At 44.9% G+C, this 21,639-nt stretch overlaps 1 protein-coding gene across 3 annotated transcripts in view; it reads right to left on the reverse strand.

The window, feature by feature from the left end:
* SMG7 (SMG7 nonsense mediated mRNA decay factor) overlaps nucleotides 1–21,639 on the reverse strand; it is a 67,785-nt gene that overhangs the window by 12,844 nt on the left and 33,302 nt on the right. For all 3 annotated transcript variants that reach the window (XM_028732217.2, XM_028732219.2, XM_028732218.2), the window contains exons 11-17: nucleotides 17,634–17,704; nucleotides 13,936–13,996; nucleotides 12,492–12,611; nucleotides 10,803–11,235; nucleotides 6,294–6,438; nucleotides 5,042–5,445; nucleotides 3,591–3,965 (exon numbers count right to left, since the gene is read on the reverse strand). In XM_028732217.2, the coding sequence (XP_028588050.2) occupies nucleotides 3,591–3,965; nucleotides 5,042–5,445; nucleotides 6,294–6,438; nucleotides 10,803–11,235; nucleotides 12,492–12,611; nucleotides 13,936–13,996; nucleotides 17,634–17,704 (1,609 nt within the window). The remainder of the gene's footprint in view (nucleotides 1–3,590; nucleotides 3,966–5,041; nucleotides 5,446–6,293; nucleotides 6,439–10,802; nucleotides 11,236–12,491; nucleotides 12,612–13,935; nucleotides 13,997–17,633; nucleotides 17,705–21,639) is intronic.

Below are 21,639 nucleotides of genomic sequence, written 5' to 3' on the forward strand. Positions count from 1 at the left end.
GAAAGGGAATGCAGGGAAAGGCATGCCAGCATGCAAAAGCAGCTTAAAGAGAGAACAGAGCAGGGGCACAAGAAAACCAAGGGGAGAAAGAGAAAAACTGAGTCAAACAAGTCTGTGTGTGTGTGTTTTAGGAGCAGCTCTGCTCCCACTAAGTTTGAATCTGCATGCAGCAAAAATTACGGGGATCTTCTTTGGGAGACTGTGATCTCCACTACTGCAGCAATAAATATGTGGAGAATTAATGCATTTTGTTCTTCAATGTTCCAATATCTTAGTAGCTTCGCTAACTGTAGTTAGAACCAAAATGTGCCTGTATGCAGTTCCAGATCATGTGCTCATGATCAGAGCCGGATGAACTACAAGCAGGTTTCATCATCTACAGCATGGAATCTGGGCTTTAAAAATTATTACACAAGCAAGTTTCAAAAATTTGTTGGAAGTTGTGCAGAATGACAGCATGTTCAGGGATCAGATGTTTTGCTCCTTTTTGTGGATAACTACTACTTCTATCTTGGCCTGTCTACATCAGTACCATTTTCTCCATGAATGGCCCATTGCTCAACATTGCTCCTTGCCAAATGCCTCAAATGTGGCATGAGGTCCACACTGAAGGATAGGGAGACTACCCCGGCATATGAAATGCTATTGTTTGGGCCACCTTCTTGAAGAGAGCCACGGGGCTCTGTGGTGGCCTTGTAAAGTGTTCCCAGTGAGCTCTCATAGAGTTCTGTTTTATTCTTTGATACCTGGGCTTCCTGCCTCTGCGTCTTTGCACATACAACCTGAACTCCAGGTTCGTTCTACAGGATGAAATTATAGGCAAAGATGAGCTATAATGGCATTTGCTTAGCTGAAGGCACAATCAGGGCAACAAATATCAAAAGATGACACAAAAATGAGGCTCCTTGTCTTCTAACCTTTGGTAGCATTGTAGCACACCACACCAGGGCTTTCTTACAGCCAGCATTTATCAGGATTAAGTTATCAGTGGACTCAGAGATGCAATTGGTCTGCTCAAACAGAACATTGTCTCAATAGATCTGTGGTGGACCATTGCTGCTAAAGACGATTTTATTAAAAAAAAGAGGGAGGGGGTTTGTGCATTGATCATTCCATGAATGTGAGAAACAATGTCAAAGCAAGAGCAATAGCTGCTGCTTGCTTCAGAGTTGCCAAAGATTATGTCAAGGCCATTTCTAAAAGCAAATAGGGTATTTATACTGTCATTTGGTTTCTGCTCTGCAGAGAAGCCTGCATATAGGGGTGCAGACAACTGGCAAGCAAAGTGTGAATTCTTCTATCCAACACTTTTTAATACAGTGGTACCCCGCAAGACGAACGCCTCGCGAGACGAAAAACTCGCAAAACGAAAGGTTTTTTCGTTTTCGAGTTGCCTCGCAAGACGAATTTCCCTATGGGCTTGCTTCGCAAAACGAAGCTTGCCCCGGGGACAGCGGGTCTTCTCTTTTGAAGCAAGGGGCGGCGGGGAGATCGCTTCTCCCCACCGCCCCTTGCTTCAAAAGAGGTCTGCCCCCGGACCTCTTTTGAAGCAAGGGGCTGCGGGGAGATCGCTTCTCCCGGTGCTCCGAAGCGGGGTGGGGGGGCGGGAACACCTGCCCCAGCCGGCGGGCTTCGTAGCGCTGCTGCGAAGCCGGGCGGGGGGGCGGGAACACCTGCCCCAGCCACCCCGCTTCGGAACGCTGCTCCGAAGTGGGGTGGGGGGGGCGGGAACACCTGCCCCAGCCGCCGGGCTTCGTAGCGCTGCTGCGAAGCCGGGCGGGGGGCGGGAACACCTGCCCCAGCCACCCCGCTTCGGAACGCTGCTCCGAAGCGGGGTGGGGGGGGCGGGAACACCTGCCCCAGCCGCCGGGCTTCGTAGCGCTGCTGCGAAGCCGGGCGGGGGGCGGGAACACCTGCCCCAGCCACCCCGCTTCGGAACGCTGCTCCGAAGCGGGGTGGGGGGGCGGGAACACCTGCCCCAGCCGCCGGGCTTCGTAGCGCTGCTGCGAAGCCGGGTGGGGGGCGGGAACACCTGCCCCAGCCGCCGGGCTTCGTAGCGCTGCTGCGAAGCCGGGCGGGGGGGGGGGGGCGGGAACACCTTCTGAAGGCGGGCGGGGGGCGAAAGTCTTTGTCCCCCCTGCCTGCCTTCCCAGGGGCTTTTAAATCGCCCCGGACAGCGGAGAAGTCCTCCGCTGTCCCGGGGCGATTTTAAAATGCCGCCCGCCAGCATTTTAAGATCGCCCGGACAGCGAAGAAGTCCTCCGCTGTCCCAGGGTTTTTTAAAATGCTGGGGGTGGGAAGAAAAGCCCTTGTCCCCCCCCCCCCCAGCCTTCAGAAGAGTTCCGGGGACAGTCTGTCCCCGGACCTGGTCTGAAGGCGGTTTCCCTAGGAACGCATTAATTGATTTTCAATGCATTCCTATGGGAAACCGTGCATCGCAAGACGAAAAAACCGCAAGACGAAGAGACTTGCGGAACGAATTAATTTCGTCTTGCGAGGCACCACTGTACAGGTCTTGTTTGGAAAGGACCAAGTGCCCTATCGACACAGGCCAAGTGCTGGGCCTGTTCCACCTTTTCACAAGTTTCCGCTTTCTGGCAGCATCTACTTTGCCACCTTAAGTGACACTTGTGTTTCTTCTTCAATCTCCTTCCTCCCAGACTGTGCCAAGAGCCAGCACTGCCAGAGGGAATTACTATATTTGCTTTTCTCTAGTTATACTTGGGTGATATCTAACAATTCAAATCATGCAGGTTCTCTGTGATAAAATTTGAAAAGCCTCAACAAATTGTGTTGATTTGTAAAGTTCTGGCAGAAATCCATGCTCAAACCAGACTTTACAGCTTTCCCAAGTTAATATTCAAGTGCATATCCCTTGCCAAGATGACTTCCCCGGGGCTCCATCCTGGTGGCAGGCAAACATGGAGTGGGTGTGGGGGAGATTAGGAGCTTTACATGGGTTATTTGATATTACAGTTTCAGCAGCATCTTAAAAAAAAATGTACTGTGGTTCTTATTTTGTACCTCACAATATAAAAACATGTGTACATTATATGCCCTCGATCTTGACGGTTGGGAAGAGGAGGATTGAAGCTGCACTCTTGTTGGGGGAGAAAGGAGCCATTGCAGTCACGACCAGCTGTCTACTGGCTAGATAGGGCAGGGGGTTTCTTGCTTGCGGCTCCTGCCCCACGCACCATCCCTCGCTCTGTGTGTGTGTACATGTGTAGATAGCTTGAAAAGTTGAGTAGGTTGTTTTGGTTTGTCAGTGTTATCTTAAAAATGATGCTAAACCAAGTTAGTTGATTTTTTTTAAAAGTGCTTTTGGAATGCATTTAGGTTTTTTAAAAACGCACGCGCACACCCCCTCCCCAATAGAATCAACAACCTAGAGATTAATCTGTTTTTACTAATTGGTAATCCTGTGAATCACCACAAACTGCTGCACTGAAAGCAACTTCCTCTGAAGTTACAGTGTTTCTTGCCTTTGAGATCACTAAAGGAGGAGCTAAACCCACTTGGAGACATCTATCACTCAAAGGAGAACCACTCTCCTTTTCCTGAAGACCATCAATTAATCACACATTTACCTCAAAACCCATCCTAGGCACTGGATCCTGCTCTGGGCGGAAGACTCCTGGCTGACGTTTCCCTCTGCGGTCCATGTTAGCTTGCTGCTGCGCCATCATGATGCGGTTATCAGCCATGCCATAGGAGTCCCAGTAAAATTCTGGCCCCTTAACCTCTGAGGGATTCTGGTTATATGGCTCCATGGGGAAAGGCTTCATCTTCTTCTCCAGAGGCTGCTGCTGCTGCAGGAGGGGAGGCTGCATGGACTGTTCAAAGAGTTTTAGGGGGTCCTGGCCCTGAAGGTAGTAGGGCTGCTTCACAGGCATGATCTTCCCCAACGGGCCTTGGACCTGAGGAGGATTCCACAGCTGCTTGGAGGAGTCTGCCTGGGAATACTGAAGTACAAGCGCCTCTGTGTTCAGCACAATTCATTATGCAAAACTGGAGAGCATCTGACTAATTTAGGTTTCTAACTACCAAGAGACCAACCGTGGCAAGCTGCATATTCTCTTTCTGCCAAAAACAGCCTGCAATTTTGTTTCTCTGCTTTGGCTGATTGAACCCCTTGACTTGATGAAGTAGATTCCGCAAGCAACATTGCACAGAAAAATACTATTGGTTCCTCACTGTCCAAAAAGGCCTGCTACACTCTCTGTGCACCACCTGATCTGAGAGCACAACATGCCACCACCTGATCATGTGCAATGTACTTGAGCAAGGCTGCACATGCTGTGCCACTGAGCTGCAAAGCTTATGGCTTTCATTTTGAGACCTCGTGTTCCGGAGAAAATCCAAGGAAATGTTTCAGAACCCACACAACAGGTGAACCTTCCAACATGAGGCTGGAAAGGATTTCATGCAGGCACTTGGCCATGCGAAAGTTCCGCGGTTTGAAGGGCTGTACCTACCAAAATTCCCTCCCAGATGCAAGGGGCATAATACTAGATAAATAATATAAGTAAGTAAATACTTTTACTTAATAATTCTAATGATATAACAATAATCATATATGATAAAAACAACAGTACAGTGCTTTCAAGTGCTCACATGTGATCTACAGTTGCAAACCTTACAGAAACTCTGTAAGGTTATTAAAGCTATAGGAACCCTAATATTCAAAAGGCTAGCCACCCCAAATTTAAAAGGAGCTTCAGGGAAAGCTTTGGTCAAACTTAAAAGGATTAAAAGCTGTTCTTCTCTCAGGCACTTTTGGGCAGAGAGGGGAGCCTTCAAAGTAGTAACAGTAAGTCCACAGGCCCCCACAATGGAGTTAGGCTCCTACTTTATTTGTACTCTCTCCCCATCTGCTTGCCCATTCCTTCTCTCCATCCTTGCTTGCACCTTTCCATCAGAGCTACTCTTGTCTGAGCAAAGAACCTGCACTTCCCTGACCAAAAACCAGATTTGCACCTACAGATGCAATCTAGCCCAGATTGGGTCCCTCTGGCACTTTCTTCTCCTTAAAGCTCACCTGCTGGAATCCGGAGTGGTGTGGAGGACTCTTCCCTAAGGCCTGAACAGCTTTTGTAGGGGACTGTTGTTGTTGTTGCTGCTGCTGCTGCTGCTGCTGGGCCAGAGCCTGGACCTGCAACTGGCTTGCAGACTGTGCTGTTGCCTGAGCTGGTAAGGATGCAAGGGACTGTTGAGAAGGGGATGGTGCCTGAGGTCCCTGGTTCATTGGGCCTGGTCCAGAGGGCCGCTGCTGGCTGTAAGGAATGTGGGATTGTTTCCCAGCTTGCACCTGGTTTCCTGCAGGTGAATGAGCTGCAGACTGAAGAAAGGTTCCTGGGACAGAAACGCCGCCTGGGAAAGTATATCCTGAGCCCATAGGGAAAGCCACAGGAGGGGGGATAACATAGGTGGGAGGGGGGAAGCCTGGGGAAAAGAAAAGAAAGAAAGACAAACAGACATTTTTTTAAAAAAAGGAAACTCCTTTTTCACGCATGGAATGCTTAGGGGGCTCTTCAAATGTTACTTCCGGTCTCCTCTTCCAGGATTCTCCCCTGTGAATGGGCCTTTGGCTCCTCCCTGGTCCCACTCTTTCCAGATTTAAGGAGACCCACATTCAAAATCAGCATCTGATTCAGCCATTTATTCAGCCATTCATCTCTGCAGTAAGAGAAGTGGGAGTGGGGGGGGCATGTATACAAGCAAGCCTGCAGCTCCAGTTCCAACCCCTTTTGGGGAAGGATTCCAGGATGGAGTGGGGTGCCACATCCTCTCAGACCCACAGTGATGGCTTTCATCTTCGCAGCTGTATACTACACACAAAGCAAACACTTTGTCACATTATGGGCTGCCTGTTCTGCACATTACTTTTTCAAACACCAAGATTAATATCTGTGACAAAAAGGTAAGCTTTTCGTGACAGCAGAATTGTCTTTTCCACCATAGGTATGCACATTGAGAAAATTATGTGTGAGGTGGCTTTCCACTCTGTGCACCTGTGGCAGAAAACACACATGTGCTATTATCTAGACATTGCAGAGAGATCATTACTATGCACCTGGGTAAAGATCATGCAATATAGTACAGTGCTAGGCATCTATCATGCCCACACCCACTTGTGTTCCAGTTAAAGGAAGTCAGAGCATTTTTACAAAGAAACCTTTTCTGTTTTATTTTCCTACATAGAAAAAGATAGGAGGAAGGCATCAGCACACAACATCATGTGTTTTACACAAGGATAGATATGATTTTAATACAGAGCACATGGCTTTTACCTGGCCGGCTAGGAAGAGGAGGGAAAGCTCCTGGGTGATGGATGGGTATGAACTGGGAGTTGCTGGCCTGGTTGGGAGACTGAGTGACTGGCGTTTTCCTGGCTTCAGACACGGGAGTCTTCCTCAACTCAGTCTGGGATTTTACCTAGGAAGGCAAGCCATTTAAGCATTAATATTACCTGTCCACACCTTCTTATGGTAAAACTAAAGCATGATTACAAGGCATTGATTCTTTCCAAGTAATTCTAGTTCCCCCTTTGCTATACAGAAGGGACCCAAAATTGCTGGGTTTCCCTGATAGTCAAGCCAAAATTTGTGGCCACCTTCAAAACTCAGTATGAGGTCCAGGCCAATCCCCCTCCCCTCTTCCGCTTATAGCTAGGGTTGCAAGGCAATGCTGGGAATCCAGCCCTGGCCCTTCTCTCCACAGTGGAGATGCAGAGGACTAGGAACTTCCTTTAGATCTGCACTCCCAAGGCACTAGGAGGGCCTCAGAACCCCTGGCTTCCTTCCAATCTTGGGAAGGGGAACATGATAGGGGAAGGGTTTGTCCCAGTAGTTTTGCTCACGGCTACAGAGCATGTGAAACTAGAAGGACAAAACTCACCTCCACTCCCTACTGACAGATAGTCTAGGTTCCATGAATGCAAACTCCAGCCTATTTGTCTGAGAAACAGGAGATAAGCTCAGCTTTCAAAAGATAGCTCAAACACCTTCACTTTCCTGCTCTGGCACAAACTGACCTGTGTGTCGTGTGCATTTTACATATAAATCTATTATGCAAGGATTTTTAAAAGATCACTTTAGATTGCAACCCTACACTCACTTACTTGGGAGTAAGCTCCACTGAACACAATAGGGACATTTCTCATTGAAATACATTTTTATTACAGAATTAGTGCTAACGGTTTCTGCACACCAAAAACAAATGACAAGGAGTATTTTGTAGCAGTTTCAGCATGCTAGAGACCATATAAAATAATATACCACCACTGAATGTGCATGAAGAGGAGTATTAAAATGCAAAGGTAGTGTGAGCCAACAATTAACAAGATTTTTTTTAAGAAAAGGTTTTTCAGCATTCATCTAACCACTGGATTTCCCCCCCTTTTTTACTCTACTTCCAATGAAGTGTAACAAATCTCTAACTAGAAACATCATGTCTCTGCAAGGAATGTAAGGCTTGGCTTAGGTATCCCCAACCTTTTCAGACCTAGGACTCACTTTTGACTCAAAGATGCATTTGGGGACCCATTTCCTTTTTTACCATATATTTGCATGATAGTAGAGTCTCTGTTGTGAACCACCTTGGATCAGGCCACAATCCACTAGTGGGTCTCAACTCACCAGTTCAAGAACGGTTGTTTATACAATACAGGTGCTAACCTTAAGGGGGGAATTGCACTCATCTGCCACATCTGCTAGGCATGTCAGATGTTTACATGCTAGGTACAATTTTTTGTACATTATGCATGTTGGGATTTTATGCCTGCAAGCTCCATATAAATGTTACAATAGGGACACGGGTGGTGCTGTGGTCTAAACCACAGAGCCTCTTGAGCTTGCAGGTCGCAATTTGAGTCCGCGCGACGGGGTGAGCTCCTGTTGCTTTGGCCCAGCTCCTGCCAACCTAGCACTTTGAAGACATACCAATGTGAGTAGATACATAGGTACCACTGCAGTGGTAAGATAAATGGCATTTCTGTGTGCTTTGGCACGTGTCACAGTGTTCCATGTGCCACAGTGGTTTAATCATGCTTGCCACATGACCCAGAAAGCTGTCTGCAGGCAAACACTGGCTCCCTCAGCCTGAAAGTGGAGATGAGCACTGCATCCCATAGTCAAATTCGACTGGACTTAACCATCCAGGGGTCCTTTACCTATAAATGTTACATCTAATATGGGCTTTCTCAAACTTGGGTCCCCAGATGTTGTTGGACTACAACTCCCATCATACCTAGGATAGCAGGTCCAGTGGTAAAGGATGATGGATGTTGTAGTTCTCATCATCTGGGGACTCAAGTTTGAGAAAGGCTGATCTAAGAGAAGGAAGCCTGGTGGGCCCACCCGCAGGACAGGTGGGTTCTGGGGTTGAGCATGATCCTGCTTCTGCACTGAACACAGCCTCTACAGTACAAATGGCACGGGCCATAGAATGAAGTTAGTGTCTGATCCTCACTGCCTTGTATTAATACAAACTCCATTTCTTTCACCATCAGCTGCAGGCTCAAAAGTGACAGATCTGTTATATTGAGACTGAGGGAAAGTCCTTAATGTTACTTTTTTATAAGCCACTTAGCCAATAAATAGCAGAATCAAGTGGTTGAACAGGAGAATTTGAAGATTAAGAGGAATCATCAGGGTTCTTAGCTAGAGATTAAATAAAATACTCAGATACCAAAGGATTGCTAAATGGTTTAAGATTAATGCTAAGCTTACATCTCCCTGCATTACATGTCCTGTACCTTGCTAAGAATATTATTTCCTTGAGGACATAGGTATGTTGCAGTGTTCCTTTTATGGCAATATTTTGATTGTGGTCCTTTCACCTCTTGCCTCAAATGTTGGCCTATGACTCAGCCCTTTCAAGTGGTGCTACTCCCTGTGCACCCAGAAAAAAGGGAGGTACTGACCCACCTGAGTTTCCCTTCTTCTTGTAAAAATGTTTGAAGGAGCAGGTGAGTCAGTACCACTTTTTTCTGGGTGCAAGGAAAAAAATCACTCGAAAAGGACCACAGGCCAGCATTTGAGACAAGAGATGAAAGGGAAAAACTCCTCAAAATACATTTAAGAGGTTCTAGTTTCAGCCTGACAAGTAATTCCCCAAATTTACTAGCCTACAGTATTTTTTATTCACCTGTTAACCATTCTTTTATTTCACAAATTTATTGCACACAATAAGGAAAGAAAAAAGAGGAATTGTCTTCCAGTTGACGAAGTCTTCATGTGAGCAGGCAAGAGACCATTTAAGCCGCCTTAATTCCTATATGCTTTCCTTTGAGTAACCAAGTCATTTAAAAAAAACAGGGAGAGTGAGACTAGACAAGTTTCTACCTCTTGTCCTTCTCTAGGACACTGAAAGAACTGTCTTAACCTAACCCTGATTAAATATGGAAGTTAAAACACTTCCTCAATTGTCAGAAAAGTGATGAAAAGATACAAACAAATATAACTGGTGCCGAAGCAATTTACTGTTGAAAAGGTCAAAAATATTTTTGGAAACTAAGAGGGCAGTTGAAGACTAATTCTTCAATAGCTACAGCTACAGCAATAGCAATAGCAATAGCTACAGTTTCAGCATTAACAAAGCATCATAGAGGACTAAAACTGAAAACTGATTAAAGCTATTCTTTTGCTGGTGTGGGAAGGAGAAGAATATACCAAAGCACAAATACCAAAAGAATTCGTGTCTATCAGCCTTATCAATCAATGAATGCCAAAGAACATCAACAGTGATGCTGAATGATGAAAGAAGTTGGCAGTGGTTAAAGTAAGAATATAATAAAATCCCACTGTAATATAGTAAAGGTAAAGGTACCCCTGCCCGTACGGGCCAGTCTTGACAGACTCTAGGGTTGTGCGCTCATCTCACTCTATAGGCCGGGAGCCAGCGCTGTCCGCAGACACTTCCGGGTCACATGGCCAGCATGACAAGCTGCATCTGGCGAGCCAGCGCAGCACACGGAACGCCGTTTACCTTCTCGCTGGTAAGCGGTCCCTATTTATCTACTTGCACCCGAAGGTGCTTTCGAACTGCTAGGTTGGCAGGCGCTGGGACCTTCCCGCTATAAAGCGGTACCTATTTATTTACTTGCACTTAAGGGTGCTTTCGAACTGCTAGGTGGGCAGGCGCTGGGACCGAACGACGGGAGCGCACCCCCCCCCCCGCAGGGATTTGAACCGCCGACCATGCGATCGGCAAGTCCTAGGCGCTGAGGTTTTACCCACAGCGCCATCTGCGTCCCAGCGCCACCCGCGTCCTGTAATATAGTACAATTCACAAATTACCCTCCTAATGAGGGACCACACTTGCAGAAGCCTCTCTATGCCTGTAGCGTCTACTGCCAGTACAGACAGTCAACGTAGAAGAGACTCATTCTAATTCTATCCCCAGCTTCTGTTAAGGAAAGATCTGCAGTGCACTTACTAGCTCCCCCTTCCAAATGAAAGAAGAGCAGCCAACTTCAGAAAGAACCAAAGCAGCTACTTCCTTTGGTCCCTTCTCTCAGTATGTGAGGTGGTGTTTTAAGGGTAAGTGGGCAGCAATTATTTCCCTGGCAGAAGTGAAGAGCAAGGTGAAGGGTGAGGGGGGTCCGGTTGTCTGAAATTGTAGTAACCAAATGATGCCTCAGGGACCCTTCCTTCCATCCTCACTGAGAGTGTAACATGTGAATCACCTTGTTTATTTGGAGATTAAACAAAGGTCATCGATCTTGCTATAGCATGAAGAGGCCTGCGCAGATTATGACCACATGACAAATGATGATGATACCATGCAAAATGTCTCACCTGCACCGCTACATTCTGCTTCCCTGCTTCCTGCATCTTTTCCATGCCACATTTCTTGATCTCATTCTTCCTCTTGTTGTTGTTGTCCTTCTTCCCATCATTTTTATTGGCTGTTATTCCTTTACTATAATCCCTTCTTTCCCTACCCACTTCCTTAGTCAGATAGCTTCGGCCTTGCTCCCTGTTTACCTCTCGAGGTTTAATGTTCTCTTTGAATGTCACCATTGGCTTATCTCCTGCATCACAGCTGCTGCTCAGGTTTCGACCTGTTGACAGCACTGACTTAAGTCCTGGGCTCCCGTCTGCAAACTGTGGCTCTGCTGCTTCCTGCAGAATGTGACTCTGTTTCAATTCACTATAGTCATCAAGCAGCAATTCTGGGATCTCTGTCAAAAACAGAAGTTTCCCAATCTCATTTTCACATTGGATCAGCCTTTAACAGAAAGACAAAAGGAATTGACACATTAGTGATTAAATCTTCAGGTACAAACCAACCATCTCATGCACAAAATAAAATAGAAATTAAATAGAAAGCAAGCATACAAGCTTTCTGATGTCAGACACAGTTTCTGTGAATTGAGGTGACACAAAGGGAGAGATGAGCAAGCAGTTTGTACTCTTAGTCAGTGTGTTAGCCTAAGAAGGAAGCTTTTAAAGCAGCCAGGGAGACCACCTCACCCACTTTGGCCTATTGATACAAGGAGGCTCCTTTGACCAGAGAGAGGTGGTGGAATATTGGCTAAATCCTTCAGGTTACCACCTCAAGTTCAAATGTGGGTTGAGTTCCAACATTTGTGATTAGGAAAACTGTACTATACCACTTCAATTCAGTTTTCAAACTTGCAACAGAGCAATGAAGCTGCTAACATTGTTGGCCTGCTCTGCGGCAACTAACAGGAAGACGCCCATCATGACAATACTTCAATGTGGTTCCCAGGCCCTTTCAAATGCAACAGGCTAATAAAAATTTAGCGACTGGGGGAGACAAATGATAACTTCGTGGACTTATTTGCGTGGCCAGGAGTATTTTGGGGATTGATGAAGACTCAAGGAATCTCATCCAATTTTAATGCTCAAGCCTGTGTCACTGTTCCCACCCCACCCCCAAACTTACTTTTCCTAACCCTCCACAAAACAGAGAAAAGATGAGTGAGGTTAAATCAAGTTTAAAAAACTTAATAAAGAGCACAAAACTTCAGTTTTCACCTTGGAGAAAAAGCATTTAAAATGTATAGCAAAAAGTCAACAATGAAACTAGCCTAGGTCAGAGAGGGCCTAGCCTACAATTCTCTGAACAATCAACCCCAAGCTAGATGGAGTAACACTCTGATTCAGCAACATTAATCCAGGTCTGTGTGCATGAAAGTTATGCAGATTACATTACTGACTTCAAATTAAAACATATAACTTAAGTTCTGCCCTACTGATTCAATGTAGATTTCCAGCACTGTATTAAGTGCCAAGCAAGCTGCCCACACCTTTAAAAATTGATGTGTTTAAATTTATGTACATTTTTTGTAACTACCATGTTGCCACACATTCCTTAAACTGTGTTAAAAATAGTGTCAGACCGCACATCTTCATTTAAGCTCCAATAATGTTCAACTCATGTCAATAGCAACAAGCAGCAGCAGAGAAGAATATGATGCACAGAAGAGTGATGGGTGATGCCAGCAGCTGTGCAGATACCTTGGCTGGTTGTCAGCAATCCATTTGCCTGTGAAGATCAGACGCTGTTGCCGTATCTGCCGGTGCTGCCCTTCTTTGTCTCCTGAAATCCCCTGATGGCCTTTCGAGAAATCCAAGTTCCTAGTTGTTGCCATAAACAAAGAATAGAAGTCGGATTGAAATGGAAAGGCAGGCAACAAGGAGATGTATGCAAGACCAAACTAAGTTGGTGGAGCTTAAATGAGACTTCTGATAGATTTATTTTCAGTCTGTATACCAACCTGAGAAGGTTAGAATGCTATTTAAAGGTAGTTTGTGACAGTGTTTCACAGATAAATATCAACACAATATGTTTCTATGTTTCACAGCAGAGGGCAAAATCTCCAGCTATATATAAAACCTTGTCTCTTCTTTTAAGATTGCAAGTCTGTTGGAGTAGGGGCCTGTGAAATCTGTCCTTTGTAAAGGATCATGTATACAGATGGTGCTAGAGAAACAAACAAAACAATTCACTTCCCTTAAAAAGGTAAGATCCCTTACATCCAATTCCTAAATCTGTTTACTTCCAGGTGGGTAAGCTTAGCATTGCAGTATAAAGGCCTGGCCAGATGTTACCATCCCCCAGAGGGCGATGGTAACACAAGGGCAGATCAGGAGTGGACTTTGGGTCCTTGTATTTCTTAGCCCTCAATTAACTAGAGAAATCTGGCGTTTATTTGAACACAGACTATTCCTGGTACTGCACTGCAGAATAGAAATCACCCCAAGTTCACTTGGTACTTCCTCCTATTATGACAGGAGCAACGGAGAGTGCATGATCCCAATATTTGCTTCTAACCTGCCCTTAGAAAACTCTGAGGGCAAAGAAGTGTCTGAAAGCCCCCAACGTCTGAGCTGGCAACAGAGAGGACCAGATTTGCCCCAAAGGCTACCAATTGTTAATCCCCACTTTTCAGTTAACTTTCAGACTCTTGTCGCATCAAAGTTCCAGTGTCTCATCCTTGTTCCTGTCCTCCATGTCTTCTCCATGCTAACAATAAATATCAAAACATGAAAATACACGAGACTGGATTTTGGAATTTTTCCTAAGATATATTCCAAAATAAAAAGCTGTCATGCATGGATTTACATGCACACTTGGATATCTCAAGCTACTATAGTGACACTCCTAGACTAATGATAATAATGCCTTTATTGTCAATGTACAACCTGTGTACAATGAAATTAACCGAGCCTCGCCCCCTTCCCCACAAACACTCATGCAGGGGAGACCTGCAGCTATTGAAGTGATTGTGGGAACTGCATTGCCAAACCAAAGTCTCTATTGGGCTATTTGTCTATTTCTATGACAAATGGAATCACACTGCCTAAATTCTCCTCCTTTTCTCACATTTGCTTCCAAACAGCAAGATTATCAATGTAACCCGTCACAAACAAAAAGTTGCAGCCTCCAGCAGTGACTCACCTGAAAGAGGGTCTCAAAGCTAAGAATCCCTGCAGCTCAAACTCTTCTGGGAGAGGGGTGGCTAGTGAACAATCAGAGGAAAGAGAAGAATAACTATGCAGGACTGCATTCCTCACCAGGGCTAACCCCCTATTAAATTAGGATCCAACACAGTGAAAGTCAAGCACTTTCAAGTCTCATGAATTTCTATTGAAGAGAATCACAGAATCATAGAAACACTGAGTGCAACCCTTTACAATGCATTCTCAGATAAATGGAATATATAAAAATGCTTAACTTTGCTAGGATTGTACCCTCATATTTTGGCCTCAGTTAAAGCTTAGTATAAGATGAATGTGGTTATTAGTTATTAATTTATATACTATTTAATGCTGGAGTAGGCTTCCAAAAGCAGTTTACAAAAGAATAAAAATAAAGATACACAAAGCCGTTAACATTGCTAATATACACACTATAACAGAAATGTTAAAGCAATACAACAAGTAAGAGAGTTAAGTCAAGAAAATTGTTTATTTGCTGCAATTTTAGCCAACAGGTTGAAAAAAGTTTTAAGTGAGTTAGCAACCAAGAAGGTTTTCTACCAGGTTGACAAAGGAAAGACAACATAAGAAATGTAATTAATTTAATTGAGTACCCGGAAGTAAAAAATGAAAAACAAGCAGCTTTACTTTTCTAGGATGCTGAGAAAGCTTTTGATAATATCTCTTGGTCATTTATGATCAAAGTGTTAGAGACGATGGAGATAGGTAATAATTTCTCAGCAGGAATTAAAGCAATTTATACTGATCAATGCATAGAAATAGAGGAAAACAATAAAATGGGAAAAACCAGAGATCTGTTCAAGAAAATTAGAGATATGAAAGGAACATTTTGTGCAAAGATTACCATAATAAAGAACAAAAGTGGTAAGGACCTAACAGAAGCAGAAGACATCAAGAAGAGGTGGCAAGAATACACCGAGGAATTATACCAGAAAGATATGGATGTCTCGTACACCCCAGGTAGTGTGGTTGCTGACCTTGAGCCAGACCTCCTGGAGAGTGAAGTCAAATGGGCCTTACAAAGCACTGCTAATAACAAGGCCAGTGGAAGTGATGACATCCCAGCTGAACTATTTAAAATTTTAAAAGATGGTGCTGTTAAGGTGCTACACTCAATATGCCAGCAAGTTTGGAAAACTCAGCAGTGGCCAGAGGATTGGAGAAGATCAGTCTACATCCCAATCCCAAAGAAGGGCAGTGCCAAAGAATGTTCCAACTACCGCACAGTTGAGCTCATTTCACACGCTAGCAAGGTTATACTTAAAATTCTACAAGGAAGGCTCAAGCAGTATGTGGAGTGAGAACTCCCAGAAGTGCAAGCTGGATTTCGAAGGGGCAGAGGAACCAGAGACCAAATTGCAAACATGCGCTGGATTACAGAGAAAGCTAGAGAGTTCCATAAAGACATCTACTTCTGCTTCATTGACTATGCACAAGCCTTTGACTGTGTCGACCACAGCAAACTATGGCAAGTTCTTAAAGAAATGGGAGTGCTTGATCACCTCATCTGTCTCCTGAGAAATCTCTATGTGGGACAAGAAGCTACAGTTAGAACTGGATATGGAACAACTGATTGGTTCAAAATTGGGAAAGGAGTACGGCAAGGCTGTATATTGTCTCCCTGCTTATTTAACTTTTATGTAGACTTCATCATGCGAAAGACTGGATTGGATGAATCACAAGCCGGAATTAAGATTGCCGGAAGAAACTGTTAGGATATAGTTCCGTTCTACCTTAAAAGGGAACAGGCATGACTGTTGTGTGTCACATGCCTGTTTACTTCCAGCACAGGCTTGCTGGGAACTTCCGTTTGTATATTGCTTTTGTGTTGCTGCTGTTGTGCTTGGACACGAAGGGAAGCAGACATGTTTTTCCTTTGTTCATGAACTATGCTGAATAAACGCTTGTAAATAATGCTTACACATGACTTTGTCTGCCTCTTCCACTGCGAGAAGATTTATTCACTCTGTTGATAAGAGACTGCCGAGTCTCTAAACCTATCTGAGGCTCGTGTCACTGATTGATGCTGTACTGGAGATCGCCCGGCTGCTAGCCAGGGCTGGAGCCAGCTGGGGGCCTGCCTGATGCCCCCATCTCCCCGGCAGTATCTCAACAGAAATATCAACAACCTCTGATATGCAGATGACACAACTTTGATAGCAGAAACTGAGGAGGAATTAAAGAACCTCTTAATAAGGTTGAAAAGAGAGACAGCAAAATATGGTCTGAAGCTCAACATCAAAAAAACTAAGATCATGGGCACTGGGCCCATCACCTCCTGGCAAATAGAAGGGGAAGAAATGGAGGCAGTGAGAGATTTTACTTTCCTGGGCTCCAAGATTACTGCAGATGGTGACAGCAGTCACGAAATTAAGAGACACCTGCTCCTCGGGGAGAAAAGCGATGACAAACCTAGACAGCATCTTAAAAAGCAGAGACATCACCTTGCTGACAAAGATCCGTATAGTTAAAGCTATGGTTTTCTGAGTAGTAATGTATGGAAGTGAGAGCTGGACCATAAAGAAGGCTGATCGCCGAAGAATTGATGCTTTTGAATTATGGTGCTGGAGGAGACTCTTGAGAGTCCCATGGACTGCAAGAAGATCAAACCTATCCATTCTTAAGGAAATCAGCCCTGAGTGCTCACTGGAAGGACAGATCCTGAAGCTGAGGCTCCAATACCTTGGCCACCTCATGAGAAGAGAAGACTCCCTGGAAAAGACCCTGATGTTGGGAAAGATGGAGGGCACAAGGAGAAGGGGACGACAGAGGACAAGATGGTTGGACAGTGTTCTCCAAGCTACCAGCATGAGGGAGGCAGTGGAAGACAGGAGTGCCTGGCGTGCTCTGGTCCATGGGGTCACGAAGAGTCGGACACGACTAAACAACTAAACAAAAACAATACTGATCAATCTGCACGGGTTTCAGAATATATACAGATAAAACAAAAATGTTGGTTAAAAGCATGGATGAGCAGTCAAAAAAGACCCTAGAAAAGATACGCCTAAAAATAGGTAAAAAAGTAAAATATATGGGGATTTGGCTGAGAGTGAGGTATCTCAATTTATTTCAAGATAATTATATTAAACTATGGAAAGAGATCAAGAAAGAATTGGAGATTTGGGGTTGGATGAAGCTTTCACTGTTGGGCAGAATCTCAACCATTAAAATGAACGTACTACCTAAGGTGCTGTTTTTACTCTAATCAATTATTATTATTTTTTAAAAAAGAAAATTGTGTGTGTAATCAGGGGCATCTTCAAAAGACTGTAGAATGTCAATACAGATTTTATAGCACCAGTGCTACCAGTGAATAAACCTACCTCTGCATTACCACAAGCTGATAATTTATTTCAACATTTATTTCAATTATTTGCACACTGATCAACCACAGTTGTCTAAGCAGTGTACACCAGGCTGCAATCATCAGGCTATGGACAAATAAGACAGAATCCAATAATTGTAGGATTGGAAAGTGCCTCAAGGATCATCTATTTCCAACCCCTGCAATGTAGGAATCCCAGCTACAGCATCCATGACAGATGGCCATCCAACCTCTGCTTAAAAACCTCCAAGGAAAGGGAGTTCACAGCCTCCCTAGGGAGACTGTTCCTGGTCTTGTTTACCAACACAGTAATTTAAACCTGAATACCTTACCATTAGGGCAGGAGAGGTCTTCCTCGTGAGGCTGAAAACTATTTAGCAGGGAAATCAGCCAAGGCCAAATACTGCAAGGCAAGAAAAGCAATTTTAAATTAGTGTAATATGCCAATGGTTGCTTTCACAGCTCTCCCACTCCTTCCTTTGATACACTTCCCTCTGTGCCTGAACAGCCTCTGCTACCTCCACTTCCGGTCTATCAGGTCTTCTCCAAATCCATATTTTATCTGCAATACCCACAGTGCCCTTGTTGTTACATATTACATCTCCTCTTACTAAGAACAGCCTTTGCAAATTTCCTTTTCTGCCCTAAACATTAACACACTAGTAGAATTTTATAATGGGACGCGGGTGGCGCTGTGGGTAAAAGCCTCAGCGCCTAGGGCTTGCCGATTGAAAGGTCGGCGGTTCGAATCCCCGCGGCGGGGTGCGCTCCCGTTGTTCGGTCCCAGCGCCTGCCAACCTAGCAGTTCAAAAGCACCCCCGGGTGCAAGTAGATAAATAGGGACCGCTTACTGGCGGGAAGGTAAACGGCGTTTCCGTGTGCTGCGCTGGCTCGCCAGATGCAGCTTTGTCACGCTGGCCACGTGACCCGGGAAGTGTCTCCGGACAGCGCTGGCCCCCGGCCTCTTAAGTGAGATGGGCGCACAACCCTAGAGTCTGTCAAGACTGGCCCGTACGGGCAGGGGTACCTTTACCTTTACCTTAGAATTTTATAGAATGCCCAAACACTGGCAACCACATGGAACCCTTGAACAAAAACAACCAAAGATTGTTACATGCAGGCGTCAAGTGGAAGAATTCTGTTTTACAGGGCTGAATGAAATGTAATTGTTGCCAGACCTCATGACTGTACATAATGTAGCATCTTGTAATGGGAAGGCTTTGCAACTCTCTTTTGCAGAATATCAATTTGACTTTGGAAGGTTTATAGCTTTGTTTACTTGCAAGTTACACAGTCAAAAAGTACTGAAAGCTGTTTCAAAAGCCAGGTTTAATGAAGATCCTGTTGGAAGCAAGATGTGGACAGCATCAAACCAATTGAGTTTGTTCTTGTTTCATTTAAGAATATGACTGGTAATGCATAGTTAGTTATGTCACAAATTATGCAGACACATACCTCTGCTTGCCATTGCTCCCCGACAACTGTATGATGCATGTATCTACAAACATGCACTGCATTCACATTCTACATTTTAAGGTATACACCTAAATATTTTAACTATGTAGCCCTGGCACCTATGTTGATGGCATTTCGACATCAAGCTTTTAAAATTCTTGATTGTTTTAGCTGGGTCATTGCTTTATAATGCTGATTTGGAATGGCTAAGTTTGTGGTTGTATCTTTTAATCTTATTATTTTATCTTTAACTTTGCAAAGCATTTCCCAAACCTCATGTTTACAAAGCATACTGCACCCTCAGAGCGGGATGAAGAAGCTGAATGATAAGGCCTTCCAGAATTCTCCACACTGTATGTGGGCACTAGTGGAAAAGGCAGTGGGGTAGGGCATCCGATACTTGTGTGCACACATGGGAAATTCTAAAACAGTTGTTCTCAGAAAACTCAGAGATTTCAGGTTAATTAATGTATGAAACTCTACTGTTTGTACTGGTGGATGAAGGAAGCGATGCCTAGGAGCAGAGGGCTGGAAGGAGGAGGCGCCAATCCCATTGCTTCCTTCAATGACATTCAAATATTACAACTGGATGCACAGTGGCATCCAAATTTTGCACATGGCAAAATTGGGGAGGCCATTTCACCAAATATCCTCCAGAGAAGGACTGAAATTCTACAACAGTTCAGAGGGCACTTGAAAAGAAAATAATCAAAAGTTTGTCAGAAATTGTCTGCAAGTAGTGTTTAAATGGGACGCTCTGTGGTTAAACCACAGAGCCTAGGACTTGCCGATCAGAAGGTCAGCAGTTCGAATCCCCGCGATGGGGTGAGCTCCTGTTGCTCGGTCCCTGCTCCTGCCAACCTAGCAGTTCAAAAGCACGTCAAAGTGTAAGTAGATAAATAGGTACCGCTCCAGCAGGAAGGTAAACAGCGTTTCCGTGCGCTGCTCTGGTTCGCCAGAAGCGGCTTAATCTTGCTGGCCACATGGCCCGGAAGCTGTACGCTGGCTCCCTCGGCCAATAAAGCAAGATGAGTGCCGCAACCCCAGAGTCGGTCACGACTGGACCTAATGGTCAGGGGTCCCTTTACCTTTAGTGTTTAAATGATCATTAACAGCCAGTCAGAATGTGGAAAGCAAGGGCCATGCTTGTCTTATCTCCCCATCATACAGTCTAAAATGCTATAGCTTCAGGATTATGTTTCTGCACAAATCCAATTCTATGCTAAATTTTGCAATACGGCAGGCTAGATGATTCAAAATTATGCAGATTTACAAAAAAGGGGGGGGAGGGGAGGGTTACTTTAGGAGTAACTGTAGGTTCAGCTGTTAGCATTAGCATGGATAGTCTTGGGAAGCACTGGAGAGACGAGCACTGCAGCTTCCACTAACACTTCTGAAGCAGAAGTCGCATGACAATGAGCTTGCAACCAGGAGCAGAAACCCGGGTTTTATTTTCTATCCTCTCCCTTTATACTTGCGTATCTGCTTTTCTCACAACCTTCAAGAGTCAGGGTGAACTTCCCCTACTGAGTAAGGCTGCATACACTTCTGCAACACATTATAATCTAGCCATCAACATTTCCCTTTAAACTTCCATCTGTACATATTAAGTACTACCACCAGTGCTGAAACACACACACTCAGAGTAAAACAAATCAAACGTAATTGCTGTAATTGAGGAAGCCAGCTTATTAGGAAACATCCAGAGTGTAAACAAAGTATGTAATTTGTGCTTTATATAGACCGTAAAGTGTGGTGCACCACAAGATGCCACCTACAGTGATGCATGCTCCTCAGGTCAGGTTTCAGAACCACATAGTGGAATAAGCAGTGTTGATTAAGGTGCTATCACCCAGTCTTTAGCAAATTCCTGCCCCGCCCCCACCCCAGCTGTATCTATTTAATAAGCATCTCCTTGAATGAGTACAGCCAGCCAGAATATCCTCAAAAAGACTACACAATTGCCAACAACTTCTGGACCAGGGGATGATTATTCTAGCGCATATATCAAGTACAGGAAGTCTCCCACACTGGCACAAGGCAGTGTGGATGAGCCTCTAGATATTTAGAGTCGCTTACAGTGGGGAAGTACCACAACTGCCCACCTTAATTATTAGGCATGCACTCACAGATAAGCGTATAACATTGCCATTGGAGCTACGTGCAAGGGCAGTTGTTTTCCATATTCATGGACGTACAAGGGGCAGTTGGGGCTCATCAACCTGGGAAGGTAGCCCCTCTAGGAGATGGAACACACTGATCCTAAAACTGTCCTGCCTTGTGAGGTATCTTCAGGCTATCCAGAGTGGAGTCCCTAAGACAGTTGGATGTTTCCGTTTCTTGTGAGTCTGAGAGGGGGATCTTGTTGTCTGGGCAGCCCAGGACCCCCATACACACGGGTCAGGCTTGCTCCCTGGGGAGGTCACTTCAGTGCTGTAAACACAGCAGTTTGACTTCACCCCCTGAGGCGCACTCCATTCTCTCTCTCGAGACAGACAGATGCCAACAACATCCTAACAACTGCATGCTTTAAGCCTAAGAATACTGGACCTTATGTGAATAGGCCTCAGCCCAAGGTTACATTTAATGTGAAAATATTCAACACAGGTGTGGAAACCAAACAAACACACACTCTGGGTAGGTCAAACGTGATGTAGGCTCTACATACTTGTCACGAGAATAGGCCGTAAACATTTAAAATGAAGGCATAACAATGTCCCAACCTGTTGAAGTTAAGCAGGTCTGCTTAGCGCCAGGATGGGAGATTGCTGGGAAACACTATTTAAACCAAACAGAATGCCATCATGGAACGACCTGGCCACAGTGATCCATGCAACGGTCATCTCCAGGCTTGACTACTGTAATTCGCTCTACGCGGGGCTG

The sequence above is a fragment of the Podarcis muralis genome, chromosome 5 (genome assembly GCF_964188315.1).
Source record: "Podarcis muralis chromosome 5, rPodMur119.hap1.1, whole genome shotgun sequence".
NCBI lineage: Eukaryota > Metazoa > Chordata > Lepidosauria > Squamata > Lacertidae > Podarcis > Podarcis muralis.